At 40.4% G+C, this 15,051-nt stretch overlaps 1 protein-coding gene across 4 annotated transcripts; it reads right to left on the bottom strand.

Moving 5' to 3' along the window:
* Window positions 1-2,951: 2,951 nt before the first annotated feature.
* On the bottom strand, window positions 2,952-12,883 carry CCDC126 (coiled-coil domain containing 126). Of its 4 annotated transcripts, none has more exons than XM_015853860.2 (5): window positions 12,757-12,862; window positions 8,197-8,300; window positions 6,241-6,370; window positions 5,332-5,728; window positions 2,952-4,619 (listed from the first exon to the last, which is right to left on the bottom strand). In XM_015853860.2, the coding sequence occupies exons 4-5, from the start codon at window positions 5,567-5,569 to the stop codon at window positions 4,438-4,440; spliced, it is 420 nt and encodes a 139-aa protein (XP_015709346.1). In that variant the 5' UTR covers window positions 5,570-5,728; window positions 6,241-6,370; window positions 8,197-8,300; window positions 12,757-12,862; the 3' UTR covers window positions 2,952-4,437. The 4 variants fall into 4 exon arrangements, with proteins under 4 accessions (XP_015709346.1, XP_015709347.1, XP_015709345.1 ...); XM_015853861.2 differs by having other exon boundaries at window positions 8,201-8,300; XM_015853859.1 differs by lacking the exon at window positions 8,197-8,300 and having other exon boundaries at window positions 12,757-12,883.
* Window positions 12,884-15,051: the final 2,168 nt, after the last annotated feature.

The raw sequence follows: 15,051 nt of genomic DNA, 5'->3' as shown, positions 1-15,051 counted from the left end.
CAGAAAATCTTATCTCCCACTCCTAAGAGATTGTTTAGTGGACACCTGAAATCACAACCATTAAATTCCAAGCCAAATCAGACTTTACACAGTAAACTATCAGATCAGTGTATGCGTAGTGCCACAAGGTATGTTCAAGAAACACAAGGCCAGGCTGGATGTGGCTCTGGGCAGCCTGGTCTGGTGGTTGGTGACCCTGCACATAGCAGGGGGATTGAAACTGGATGATCATTGTGGTCCTTTTCAACCCAGGCCATTATGTGATTCCATGCATCTATATAGTCCAGATGGCTGTTCTACCTCCTGTGTCTGCCATGCAGCATACGGGCACTGCCGGCCCAAGCTCTCAGAACATATCAAAGTGGGCTGAACATATGGACACTCACCCACAGGATGGTTCTGGGAGATCTGAGGTGCCACCTACACATCATTGGCAACAGATTAAAGCTGCACGAGGTGTTGACGCTCCCCATTAACACCCTCTGTGAACAATGAAATGTGCAACTCAATACTTCTTTTTTGTTTAAATCCTTCCAAGCTTGTTAAGTGCTTTAGAAATCATCTTAGTAGAACACCCATGTAAATAGAAAATAGCTGATTTATTAATGCAATAATAAATTCATTAGAAATAACTGAACTTCAGACTCTTTTAAGGTACTAACCAGCCATTCTATTTCTATTAAGTGATTAATAGCTGATTAGCTGCTCCAAAAATGAGAAGAATTAGGGCAGCATAAAGAATAATGGAAGCACTCTCCACCCAATTGTTTCTTCCCTCCACATTTGTTACCAATATTCTGAAATACTTAAAAGCACGCAAAATTCTCCATGAGCTTCTAACGGCAACCATACAATATGCTACAATTTAAAAAGCACAGCTTACAATTAGCTCTGGCTCACAGGCACCTATAAGACGTCAACGTGTTTCAGTTTTGCCATCAGAGAAACAGACCATGATTAGACAACTACTGAGCGACCACAGGAAGTTGATGAATGCTTCAGGGTATATGCAAGTTCATACACAACTGAGGGCCAATTAATAATGAAAGGTTTTTACTGGAGGTGCTGAGAAAAGGAGTTGGGAAATTTGCAGTAATTGCATCGTGTGCTGATAGTTCTGCAGCATGTGATGCCACTGGTGATTACAAAGATGTATATCGTGAATTTTCTTCCTCCAGCTTGGGCTGTAGAATCTTTATGATATTTTAATCAGATACAAAATGTACATCTGCATCACTGCGGAGAACCTGAGGCTTTGTGAAGCATCAATTCAGTAACAGTCCACTCCATGGGTGTCCAACATTTTGGGGGGCCTAGACTTGAAGATTCCAGGGGTCTTCTCCAACCTTAAAGATTCTGATTGCATGAAGAGGAATTGTCTTGGGCCATACAACATATATAGTTAATGCTTAAACATAACAAAACTTTATCTTTTATGAAGCTATTAAACAAAAACAAGGCAACAAAAACAAAACGAGTGGGATACAACATTGCAAAAAGTCTGATTCACCATTTTAGTTGCTATAAAATTAAAACGTGCCTCTGAAAGAAAACCTTTTCCATACGGTCAAATATATTAGCTCAAATCCTGCAGACAGCCAATCCGTTGTGCAGCATAAACTAATCAAAGTCCCGGGTAAGAAGGTCATATTTGGGTTAATTGTTAAATACATCCATTGACACTCTGTAGCATCTTAAAAATAAACCTATTAACTGGGGTTTAGAAATTGAGCTCATTCCATGAATTTGAGGGTTTTGAAGAAGCTTTAAGAAAACATAATAAACTTAGATTTCAAAGTTCATGTATTTATTTTTCCCAGTTGTTTACCTGTGGCAGTTATTTCCACAGTAAGTATCTACACAAGGAAGCACTTGGTCCCTTGGGCAACTTGCCCCCTTCATGAGTCTGACGATGCCATCTGGAATTGTCAGCATTAGATAATCCTGCTTGAAAATATTTGCGTCTATCCAGCCAGACCTCACAAATGACTGCATTAGAAAAACAAATATTGAGCAGATACTTGGAAAAATAGACAACTGTGCAGCATATTACTGGATGCCAAGAAGATGGATGTTCCAGCACAGTGCCTACAAAGACCCCTACGTTCTTGTGCTATGCTGCTGTATTACTACTTTTCATTTCACTGAAAACAGATCAGTAAAATTCTATGATCCCAACAGTAGATGAATAGATTTGCTTCGAGCAGTCTTGGTGGGTGTCAGTGGAGTATCTGTTCATCCAAAGTCTGGGACCACTCAGCACCAAACAGGACTGGCCACAAAGAAAGGAGTAAGACGCATCTTGGATATAGATATAATGCTATATATGCCATAGCAACTGTTCACTAATGGAACCATGAATTACTACAAGGGGTACATAACTGCATTTAAGTCAATATGTGTCTGTTTCCAAAATCCTGCACATGTGCACACAGAGACAAATACACACCCGGCATCCTTTGTTAGCCTTGTTTAGCAATCCTCAAACTTGTTTTTGACTTCATGTACCCTTAAGAGGAAAAGACACTTTACATACACAAGCAAAATCACTTGCATTACTCTTTATGGTGACAAGGGGCACCACCACCAAGGTTTCTATTGCTACAGATCAAATACCCAGGGAATAAAAAGCACAGATAGACATAAAAACCTGCCTCCACATTACAAACTTGCAGATGGTGCTTGTATTCCTCGCTTTTCACTTAAGAGTGGGGTCTTCGTGATTACAGATTTAAAACAATCTGTTTTACTATATTTCAGTATCTTTCTCCACTCACCTCTAGACTGAAAGTTTCCCAAACATTCGACACTAAGAGGATCCGGTGATTCAGCTGCAAGTAGTAGATATTACTACTAAACCTCAGAGACATAGAACTTTCCTGAAACACCTGGAGCACATTAAGTAAGAATAACAGCGCTGTTAAAAGAACCCACAACACACAGAACAGGAGTCTTTGTAAGTACAATTAGAAATTTATTTTTCTGCAAGGAAGCACAACTTCACATACAGTTTGACAGGAAAAAAAACCAAAACAAAACATTGTCTGTCTGCTATGGTTTTAACTATATTTTCCAATGTACAAATGCAGAGGGGAAAAAGAAAAGACACATAGCTTTGGATGGTATGCCATCCAGCACCGCCATTTTTACTGCATGTTCTTCCTTAATTAAAATTAGACCACTGCTAAAAAAAACAAAGCAAAGAAATAGGGTCCACTCACCTTATAAGATAAATAACGAACACACGTTTGGCTAAAGTCCCTGAATGCAGCCTTCCCCTCCCTGCAAAACATTCACTATTCACTACGTTTTATAAAAGCAGGCTCAGTGGCACTTGAATATGACTTCTGTAACATTTTGAAATACAGTGCATCCACACTGCAATTCGCTTTGCTATAAGGCTAACTTAGACATAAGGCAAGTACTACCTTAGCTCTGAAATATTCAATAAGACACCTTTAGTACAGTATCTCTGTTAAAGGCAGAGATGCCTTGTCTCCCTTCGTTGCTCTCCCTCCTGATCAGGGAAGCATTTCAGGGAGATGGTGTGCTGCTCTCATCACAAATCACAAGTTACTCAAGAGTTAAAATGAAACAGCAGTGAATAAAAATAAACAGTATTCACATATCTAAAACTTATTTCCATCAATTAAATAGTTTCATCTGCGTTTAAAAAATACTTACACTTAAATATCTTAGTAAGAAACAATCGTGAGATATCACAGATTATGTTTGCTTTTGGTAATCTAACTGCCCTAAGTCTGACACAAGCATACACCTGAACAGTGTAACTACCTAAGATGTTTTCCTATTAGAACTGATTTTCTTAAATATACAGTAAATTCTCTCTAGCTATTCTGATAGTGCAAATAAAGACATTCTTTGGGTCACAACTCTAAAACATTATCCCCCCCAAAGCGCTATCCTCAACTTAATATTTTAATAAGTGAGTAACAAAATACTGTTAAGTATACACATTTTCTAACATATTTAAACAATGTTCTCCTCAGTTACCTGTTTAATGCAGATCACAAATATGAATAAGCTACAACGCTGCTCACCTATCCAAAAGATATGCTATATTTATATTTAAATAAATACATTTATAAACCTACCCCTAAGTTCCTCATTGCTGTCCATTTACTGTTATTATCCAAGGGCATACTATATCAAATGATGATATCAAAATACCTTTCAAGACAACAAATATCACTTTAGAAGCACTGCTCAAAGGCAATGAAATAGTGCTTTAAGAACCTTGTACCTTATGACCATAAGTTAGGCCTATATATATATATATATATATCCAAGGCATTCTTCAACAGAATAGCATATGCTTCATTTAGAATCAGCTGCTGCTTTACCCTAGCCAGAGATAAAAAGCTTATCTTAATTACGATCTATCATACATGTAGCAACACAACACAGCCTGCTTTGCTATCTAATGTTGCCTGCTGCTTTTGCACGTTTACTTGAATTTACTGATACTTGGTTGCTAGTTCCATTAGTGGTATTCGTTGCTGAGCCATTCACAATGATGTAATCCACTTTGTTCTCCAATTTCACAAGACGCTGTAAGATGTCATCCAGAAGAACAGCAATTGTTCGCTTAAGATCCGCTAAAAGGCAATGAAAAAAAATCCCATTATTTACTCTATGCAGACAATAACTGCTATTACAAAATATTCATATCTTAGTTTGTTACCCCATCTAATATTCTATTTCAAAAAGAGAACAGACTCCGGGGGGAGGGGGAGAACTAGAAGTTTTTGTGTTGGTTTTCTGTGTTGTTTTTTTTAAATATAATTTCTTTGATACTTTCCTAAAGGAAGATACCCCCACAACACCAAGATGTGAAACAAGGCAGCTAAATATTAAGACGGTAAGAACGAAACTTCAAACAGAACGGTGGTGATTCTTCAAAGGCAGTGTTTCAAATTTCACCCAGATAACATCCACCTGTGACACCATTCAGCCTCACAGTGTGACAGAATATTTTCAAATACCTTCCAACATAAAAGAGTAGTTATTAAACACTCTAAGTAACAGAAAAACTGTTGTTAAAATATATCATTTCTTACACAAGCTATAAAGCACGCCACTATCTTCTCTCAAATTTGAGACAAAGATGACATTTAAACTTACCTGGTTTTACAAGGTCTAACACATCTCAAATTTCAATTTTGGTCAATAAACTAAAACCCAAATAATTAGTACACTGAGATATTTTCTCTTAAAGAGCAATCAAGATGTATTACTTAAAGGAGTACAGCCTTGCAGATTCCATTTAAAAAGTTATCTGAACAATCAGCATGCTTTTTTTCCTCTTACCATATCCTGCTACAGAGGCTCCACTGCCACCATTCATTAAATTCTTATTTTCTTCTGCCAGCGCTTTGACGTATCTTTTACTTAGGTCTAAGATCTGACCACGCAGCTCAGCACTGCTTTGACGCCTTGGATACTGAAAAGTGTAGCGTAGCAACATCAAACCCCAAATGATTCCAAAAACCAGTAAAAACATGCTTAGTTTTTGGGACATGTTTTTTCTTGAAAATGTTAGAAACATTTCTGATGAAGGCCACGGGTGTCGTAATTTGAAGAAAAATAAGTGAACTTAGGTTAGTCAAATGATATTACATATTAAATGAACTCAGAATTTCTATAAAGTAAGAATTCTTCTGGCTGGATCATCAACACATCTTCTTGGTTCAGCTGGCCTCGATTCCTGAAACATGTAAAACATTACTCAGTTAATCAAAATTGCTCTAGTTGAGGTCAAGGACAAACACAATTTTCCAAATGCAATACTACAGCCAAAGACTTGCATCTGCTCAGAGCTACATTCATCCTTCCATCTCATCTGCTTTTACAGGGTTTCCTCTTTTTATTTTTGTTCTTCAAAACTTCCATGCTTTTACAAGTTACCTTAAATATTTTAAATACCAGTAAGCCCAAATGCAACATCTAGAATTGACTTGTGAAATGATTCGCTTGATCTTAATTGCTTGTGTAGAAGCACTGGGCAATACAAAGAGAAAAAACAAGGCTTCTTGGTTTGTTAGTTTCAAGTTGGCTGCTATCTGCTTTTGTACAGTACTGTTGTTTTGATTTGTTTGTTTTTCTTGCTTCCTTTTGGGGGCCTTGCTCAGAAATAAAACCAAAACAGAGATGCACACTGCACACACTTCTAGCAGTTTGCTACTACTACCAACAAAGGAAAACAAAACAGAAACTCACCATAGCAGCCACTTCTGACAACTTGATAGATTAAGGATTCAGGAGAACAAGCAGGAGGAAAACTTCAGCAGTTCAACAGGAAATAGCCAGGCAGATTGAAGTAAAATGAGCCAGACATCTTCAAGGAGCCCTGTATTGGAAGAAAAAAATTTACTCAAACAAGACAAAGTGCAGGACTAAAAGACCTTAATCTTCCCATGTAGTAGCTGAAATTGATCTCTTCGAGCCATGTATTTTTCAAAATGAAATACATTTTCAGTTTTAAAGCAACTGTTAGAGGAAATAGCAGAATCCAAATCCACTTTATTATAATATTTGAGCGTCCCAAAATTGATTTAAACACAGGAACTGAAAAAAGCCTTAAGAATCTCACTGAAATAACTCACTCTTCTTAGGCTACAGTAGACACGTACGTTTGCATACACACATATTTGTGTTCTTATTCATTTTTTCTCTTCAGATGAACCCAGTCATCATATTTCTCACCTCCCAGCTAACTCTAACACTTACTCTCGAAAAAGTACTGATAATTGAAAATTCCATCATTTAAGTCTGCCAAAAGCAACTGATTCTACCTAACAGTGCTTTTTCATGTTACTCTCCATTCTCTCCCACATGTAATCTGACATGAGTAGCTTTTAGATTGTAGATAGACATTCAGCAGAGCTCCTCACCAGACTTCGACCTCTGTTTTGAATAGACAATGTTAGTTCAGAATATTGAGACTACAGTCCTCATGCAGCTAAGCACCCACCCAAACTGAACTCAGACTCCACAGTGTGTTTCATCACCTCTGCTGAGTACTTCAACTGGCCTAACACCAACAAACCACAGCCTACTGCAAATCCAAGTGTTACCATCAGCAGTGCTCTGAGGTGTGCTGATTGCCTCTTAACCTTCATCCTTCAGATGACATATCAACATTACTCCGAAAACTTTAAACCCCAACTGGGGGCAAGATGAGGATTTGAACAACAAAGTTGCTGAGAAATCACGAGGTATTTTGTCAGTACACAAAATCTTACTTTTGATATTGGGTGTACTGAAATAAGAGGTACACAGAACTCTGTGAATCAGGAATAGGTTACTGCACCTATGTTAGGTAGGTAACATAACCCCTGCACAGCAACAAACAGGATGGAAAACATTTACATATGATGTACCACAGTAGTGCATCCACTACTCTTAACAAACAATACCTCCCTCAAAGAGAAAGACCAGAAGTTCCACTCCCCCTTCTGAAAAGACCAAAGCTTGCAGATCTGATTTCATTCTGTTTGAAATAACACACACAGCTCTCGCAGAATTTTCATGAAATTCAGCTCTCCACAGATCCCCACTCAAATCCCAGCCTGAACCGCTTTACTAGACAGTATCACCAGAGAGCTTTGGAATAGCAATAACTCTGCCATTACACTGTAAATAAGACCACAAGCCAAGATAAGAATCCTGGCCAAGATGAACAGATTGAATAAACTCTTGCCAAAGAGCAGTAGGAACTACAGACTGGGCCTTTGCCACATGTATTTCATTCACAGTGCGCACGCTGACCACTGAAATGAACAGCCTCAACCTGCTGGGCAAATGGCCTAACGCCACACAAGTAACCCAGAGAAAGAAACAGGGAGTAAGGCACAGCTATTAAAAGCTGTCATTTTTCCTATGCTATAAAGGCATTTTTAAGAGGCGCTTCCCCCTTATTAAAATTCCAGTGCAAGTTCAAGAGTTCTGGAGATGTGGCCTCTTACTTCTTCCTAGAACAGGTGCTTGCAGTGACCTGAAACCTGTTCTGGAGCGTGAACATTATAGATTAAATAAAAATACTCAGAATGGACCTTTCTTATTTTCCCCCCAATAACACAGAGGTAACACCTCATGAAATAACAGCACATTTGTACAAAGCAACCAACACTGATCCCTGGGATTCTTCCCCCCATTCTCTTAATTCCTCCTTACCTACCACTTCCTGCTGAAAGGGGAAAAAAAAGCAGCTGAGACTTCCTTCTTCACAGTGATTCAGCCTGCGTGGGAACCCAGGCTTAGAGCTCTCCCAGCCTCAGCTGAAGTGATTTCACGGCAAAGGAGGACAACAGGAAAACAACAGGAAAAAAGAACACAGAATTACACACTGCTGGAGCTCCTACCATCCCTACTGAACACAAAGCAAAGATCATGAAGACAGAAGTACAGACAAGACAAACCTTAAAGTTCCATGGAGGAAAAAGAAAGAACAAAAAAAACTAAGTAACCATATAGACACCTCCATCCTCTCAACTGTGTGCTGGCTCTGAAGTCACGTGTAAATTGTATCACGAGTGTGTGAAACGAAAGAAACTGGGACCAAAGAAAAAGACAGGTAAAATCCATTGTATGTTCTATAACAAAGCAAAGCTCTACTCTCTGATGCTACTTAAACAATAGCATTAGACTTCAATCTGGATACTGACTCTGCTCCATGGAAACCAAGCCGTACTTAAAACCATGATAGCTGAATCGTGCTGCAGTTTTCCTTAGATTCTGCCTTATTTATTCCTGGCAAAACCCAGAGATGACATCCATGAACCTCACAAGAAACACAACAGTTTATGAGACAAAGGTACACCTCATACATCCTCATAAACAACATGAGATGGGACATACCTCCTGGCTTTGAAAAAAGGACAGAACAGATGTTGAGTATAAGAGCATAAGAAAGGAGCGGGCAATTATCAGGTGCTTCTGGTAATGACTAGTAAGCAGCTTTAGTTAAAAAGGTAAACAGTGTCAATAGGGGGAGAGGGAGGGGCTGGAACAGAAGCCTCTGAATCACTCTGCTTTCCAGGATGAAGCCAGGAAAAATGCCCTCAATATTGTATTATTAACACACAGTCTGATTCAATCACCTTTTGGTCATATATTTGAAAGACAGAATGCCAAATACTGAAGCAGAAATTCCTCAGCAGTACCCAAGAGATCTATCTATATAGGTCTCAAACTAATACATGAAGGAAGCGACCTTGATAAACAGCAATTTTATTCAATATATTACATGCTGTGATCACACTTCTGTTTCTGATTGATAAATCAGAAACTTTTCCCAGAACAGTAAGGCCAAAACTGATGCTTGTATTCTGCTTATTTGTGTTTTTATCTGGCTATCTGCTTGGCAGAAGGACAGAAGTCTGCATAGCGTGCTGCTGACAAATAGATGTCCAAAGAAATTACATACATCCTGTTACACAGGACTGTGACTCCTGGTGAGAATCAGGAGAAAATAATTATTTATATATATACACATATATATAAAACACAAGCATATACATTATATATTTCTCCATCTGTTACTTAATTCAAGTATGATGGGATAACAGAGAGCTGAGATAAGAAAAGAGAGCTGCATAGCTCCATAAAAGACCTGGATGTTCTACTAGGCAGCAAAAAATTACTTGCAAAGTGTGCCCTAAGATAAATAAAATCACATTCAGGCTTGTTTTTGACAGGACCAACCCTCAGCACATCCAGTTTTCCTTTCACTGCTGGCGTAAAATCTGGTCAATGGAGAAGTTCCACCAACAGGGATGAGAAAGAAAAAAGATACCTTATGGCCAAAAGCCTCAGCAATGCCTGGCACAAAGTCCTTCAAAATATTACACCTGGATGCTGATACAGCCTCAGGGTCTTTTCAACCTGTGGCACAGATCAGTCAATAGAAAGAATTAATACTAATGTCTGCTGGGTTCAACTACAAAGAACAGCACTCAGTAATGAGTAAGAAGGTAAGCAGCAGATTTATCTCCTACGCGCCCCTGAGAACAGCACACAACTTTCAATTCAGAAAGTAATAAAAAAATAAAATAAAATAAAATAAACCTTTAGACTTGAAGATCCACCCATCAAGTTTGCAGAGCCTCCGTGACCGAACTCATCTGAGCACCCAAACGCTACACAACACTTAGAATAGCAGAATCTGAGAAATTCTGGGGACTTGTTTCAATTTCGAATGCAGCCCAGTTTGTACTGTTCTTATTTTGCATTTTCTGCCGATGACTCTTCTTACTTTGCATTAGCCTAAGGAGTCTGCTGAATACCTTTCAGTTTCTGTAAAGTATCCTAAGCTTGCCTCTCTTTCCTTCCTCCCCTCCCCCTTGTTTTGCCGGCCACTGTCAGCAAACGCTTCTAAAATCAACCAACAGAAATTCTTTGTTCCTTGTCTGCAGGCAGTCAGCCAAGGTTTTGAGAGGGGAAATGACTTGGCAAGTGCTAGGAAGAAAGCTAAAGCAAGCAAATATCAATGGAGACAGTATATTATATCCTACTAGGTCCATCTGGGCCTCAAAGCATTCCTACAGCTTCTTCACTTCATCTGGTACACTTTTGTCTGTATGCTTTGCCACTGTGGTTCAGTCCATCATAGTGGGACACCCGCAACCAAGAACCACAGCTAGAGCAGAGCAGGAGGTACCGCCCTGCCTTCTCCTGGTAGTTTTGCCCCAGTATTTTCAGCACAGTTGAATACCGGGCTATAAAAAACACTTCCTTGACAACTTCCTCCGTGAAATTTCACAGCTATGTTCGCACCCCGTCTTCAAAACCCAAAACTTCCTTCTGCAATGTTAACGTTTGGCTAATTTTAGCTAGTTATACCAGCAGTCATCATTTCAAGACTATCAGCGTGGGCTACTGAGAGAGATTTTCACTGAATGTTTTAAAAATAACAGGATGTGGGGAGGGGGTTAAAAGCCAACTAGTAAAGTGACTGCCACACTATAATTCTTGTATATCTCATAATCATACAAGAAAAGTTAAGAGACTATTACTAACGCTTGGTTCAGGAAACCCAGCCCACCTGACGGTGCTAGATTTCAGTCACAGCTGAAAGAGCTTTTCAAATAACAAATACCTTATAAAGCACATTTCAGCAGTAAATTTCCACCAGGACAAAACACATTCATCCGAATGACTGAGATGCACAGCGGATTTTTTGACAGCTACTGTAAACAACGCGTATTTCTGATGCTTACTTGTCTGTAGATATGGAGTCTACACAGCTGACAATGGAAGCTGACAGCATGCAGTTATCCCACATTACGTGGGCAAGATGCAAAAACCAGTGTGTGCAGCCATTCTCAACAAGGTACGAGTGCTCATGAACTCCAGGGGAAATATTTTACTTGTAGCAGTTTAGTGGCATCCAATCTCCCAGCTAAAAAGCATGGGATTAGTTTACACCAGTGCCTCCTTCATAAAGCCAGAAGCCACAAGGGATGAAGAAGAGGTTAAAAGAACTGGAAGTAGCTACATCTTTACCTGAAAAAGCATTAAGAGAGAGACCTATTTATTGGATTGAACGAATTTAATAATTGCTTAATTCCCTGGAGTTCTCAAGTATCTGAATTAAATTAAAAGCATATTGAAATGCATGGAATAACATAAAGAGGATGCAGACACCTCTGTTTTATACACAGGTATCTCTAGCAGTCAAACTGGGATCAAAGGGAGCAATTAATGTGATCAAAAAGCACAATCTCTGCACATAAAACACCAGAACAAGATGCTGCTCACAATGCGTTGCTATCGCCATCAGCCCATGTCTTTGATATTCTCACAAGGATGAAATAGCAATTCACGACACTTGCAGCAGAACAACACATCACAATTAGTCAGAGCAAGTCTCATGAATTGTTAGCTCATATTCTGAAGGCTTTGTTACAAAGTACGTAAAAATCCCAAGAGAAAAGCCGTCTCCAGCACCAGTAAGTCACCCACAGAGGGGAATAAAGCTGGGAGCATTTGTTAGTTTGCTGTAGACAACACTGAAGAACCGCACCTCTATATAAGAAACACCACACATCCTTCTCCGTGCTGCCCTGGTGCACCAACCCAGAACTCGCGCTCCCTTCCACCCATCACTACCATTCAGAGACACGTTATATAAAGAGAATTTACAGATGCTAACACGTTGGACTAGGATAGCAAAAATGAGTGATTAACTAATAGATACACGACGGAAACGAGGAAGGGAGCCGTCAGCGCATTACCATTGCTAATGATCCCACTCCTGCTCACACACGGGCTAAGCAAACTGCCGTCCTTCCTCCTTATAAGTCCCACTGCAGCGCTGTGAGCTCGCCCGGCCCCTCCATAAGCCGGGTGAGCAGAGCAGCACCGCACAGCCGTCAGACCTGCAGAGTCACGGCACTCAGCGCTGTGACACAGCGGGCACCGAGTGCGAGCAACGGAGCCACGAAGGATTTCTGCAAGTTCACAGCAACTTCCACACCTGCTTAGGCTACGTGCGGTGTTTCAATCCCTCACCGGGTGCTTCCACACAAATCACTTGAAAACAATCACAAATACCGCACGACCGACCCCACAGGAAGGAAAGCAAGAAAATAAAACTACGATGCCGAACCCGAAGCAGAACAAAGCGGGCGCCGACAGGCGGAAGGCCGGGTCCTGCAGGCCGCAGCCGCCCGCTCGCCCCTCCCCACCCCCCCACGGCCCCTACGCGTTATCCCCGCTGCCACCCGCACCCACCTCACAACATCCCGCTGCCACCGACCGCACCACGCCGAACAACGCTCACCCCACAGCCCGCCCCTTCCCCTCCCCGCCGGGAGGGCTGCCGCAACGCCTCGGCGGCGCATGCACAGAGAGCCGCTTCTGCCCGCCCCCTGCGCGGCCGCCATGTTGGCGGGGGGAGGGGTTCGTAGGGTCCTCAGTGCAGGAGGGACATAGAGCTGATAGTGTGAGCAGAGATAGGCCACAAAAATAAGGCAAGGGTTGGAACGCCTCACCTGTGAGAACAGGCTGAGAGCTGTTCAGCTTGAGTGCAGCCTTTCTGTTTCTAAATGGGGGCTGTAAGAAAGAAGGGGACAGACTCTTCAGAAGCAGGGTCTGCTGTGATAGAACAAGGGGAAATGGTTTCAAACTAGAAGAGGGGAGATTTAGGCTAATATGAAGGATGCAGATTTTTACAGTAATGGTAGTGAAGCACTGCAACAAGTTGCCCAGAGAGGTGGTGGATGCCCCATTCCTTGGGACATTCAGATGAGGCTGATCAGGGCACCGAACAACATGATCTAGCTGTAGGTGTCCCTGTTAATTACATTGGTCTAGATGGGTCCTTTCCAGCTCACTCCTGTGATTTGGATGAAGTCAGGGTGTCTTTACAAAAATGGGAAAGGTGTCATTTCTGCCCTCTACTGGTGTAAATGAGTTTTGACAGTGAGCACAGAAGCAAGCCCTATCCATCAGGTTTGGCATGTGGTTAGTGTGCTGTTACGTGCAGTTCGGTTCTGATAACAGGCTGCAGAAGCCACTCACAGCTTTGGCACTCTGACACTGTAGTATTCAAGTATCCACGTAAGTCAGCTGTGTGCACAGAGCTGTGCCAGCAAGTCACATCGTATTTTTCACCCTTCTACATGGATTAAACACAGGAAAATTCTGCATTTAAATCTGTTGCTCCAACAGGAAGAAGAAAAGGATATTAATGCATCAGAGGGGTTGGTGGCCTAGACCCAAAAAAACCAAACAAAACCGGGGGAGGTGGTATCCCAACAGACAGCAAATCAGATGTGTATGCAAATATTTACTTGTATGAGTCTTATGATGCTAAATAGTCTGCAGTGCCTTATTTTAGTCTTCCTAGCAAGACCTACTGAGGAAAAATGATGTTTTTCTTGCTGGTGCAAATAAATAAATAAATAAATAAATAAATAATGTTGGTGTTCACCCAAAGGCCCATTTCAGTTTGGAAAATGATGCAGTTATTGAGCTAGATAGATGCTGTATTCCCACAGAGGAATCACAAGAAGCTGTGCTAAAGGAATGCTTTTATTATTTTTGATTACACAATCCATCCCATGGGGAAAAAAAGAAAAAAAGTCTTGCTAAATTACACAACACTGAGGAGAGGCAGAAATGAAGACATGAAATATTTCATTAGCCAGCTTTTGAGTGAACAGACTGATTCTACATTGTGCAGCACCAATAAATTTGTTGGGAGAATTCTTTTCCAAAGGCAAATAACCTCATCAGTTTCTGTAAGCATTTTCTCATTAATAATTCCTCTCCTAATATCAAGAAAAGATCAAAAGCAACATCTGAAATGGACTTCATGTAACACATGTACCACAGCTACTTGCTGCCATTTATTGCTGTACTACTTGCCCTGTGATTAATCCTTTATTTTCACAGTGAGCAGTTGTAATATCTTTGCAAATGTAAATTATATGATATTTAGAGCTTACAAGAGAAAAAGAGAAATCTGTCAATAGTGTAAGCGCAGGATTTGCTGGTGGGGTTGGAGAATTAAGATATCTGTCTCTGTTATAAATGTATCCTCTGTTTACAGGAACTCTCAACTAATATTAACATTCTTAATTCCTGTTGCCCCAAGGCCTCGTGCATTTGGTTATCCTTCATGAACATGCATCTCATCATACACTCTTTCTTCTTATGCTCACCACCTTATAGATTGTGAAAGCTGAACCTGAAATATACAGGTAACATCAAGTAATTATCAGTTTTATTCTCAGGGAAGCTGTGGTGATATTACTGTAGGAAATAATGAAGTTTGATTATATTATATATATTATTTTCTCTATGTTCTTGGTTCCCTTTTTTTTCCCACTGATCCACCTGGTGGTAGAAGACTGCTAAGCATCTTCGTGTTAGAATTTAAACGTGGCTTTTGCGTCTTTCCCTTTTGTTCCCTCTGCTTATAGGCATCATCAGCTAGGACCAGGATCAGATTGTGCCAGAACAGAATGCAATCTTGTAGGATATATGCTTATTAATAGAGTTACACTGGGAAAGGGAAATGAG

Source organism: Coturnix japonica, chromosome 2 (assembly GCF_001577835.2).
Source record: "Coturnix japonica isolate 7356 chromosome 2, Coturnix japonica 2.1, whole genome shotgun sequence".
In the NCBI taxonomy this organism is placed as follows: domain Eukaryota; kingdom Metazoa; phylum Chordata; class Aves; order Galliformes; family Phasianidae; genus Coturnix; species Coturnix japonica.
Note: the sequence above shows the minus strand (reverse complement) of the source record. Positions and strands in the feature narration are given on the sequence as shown.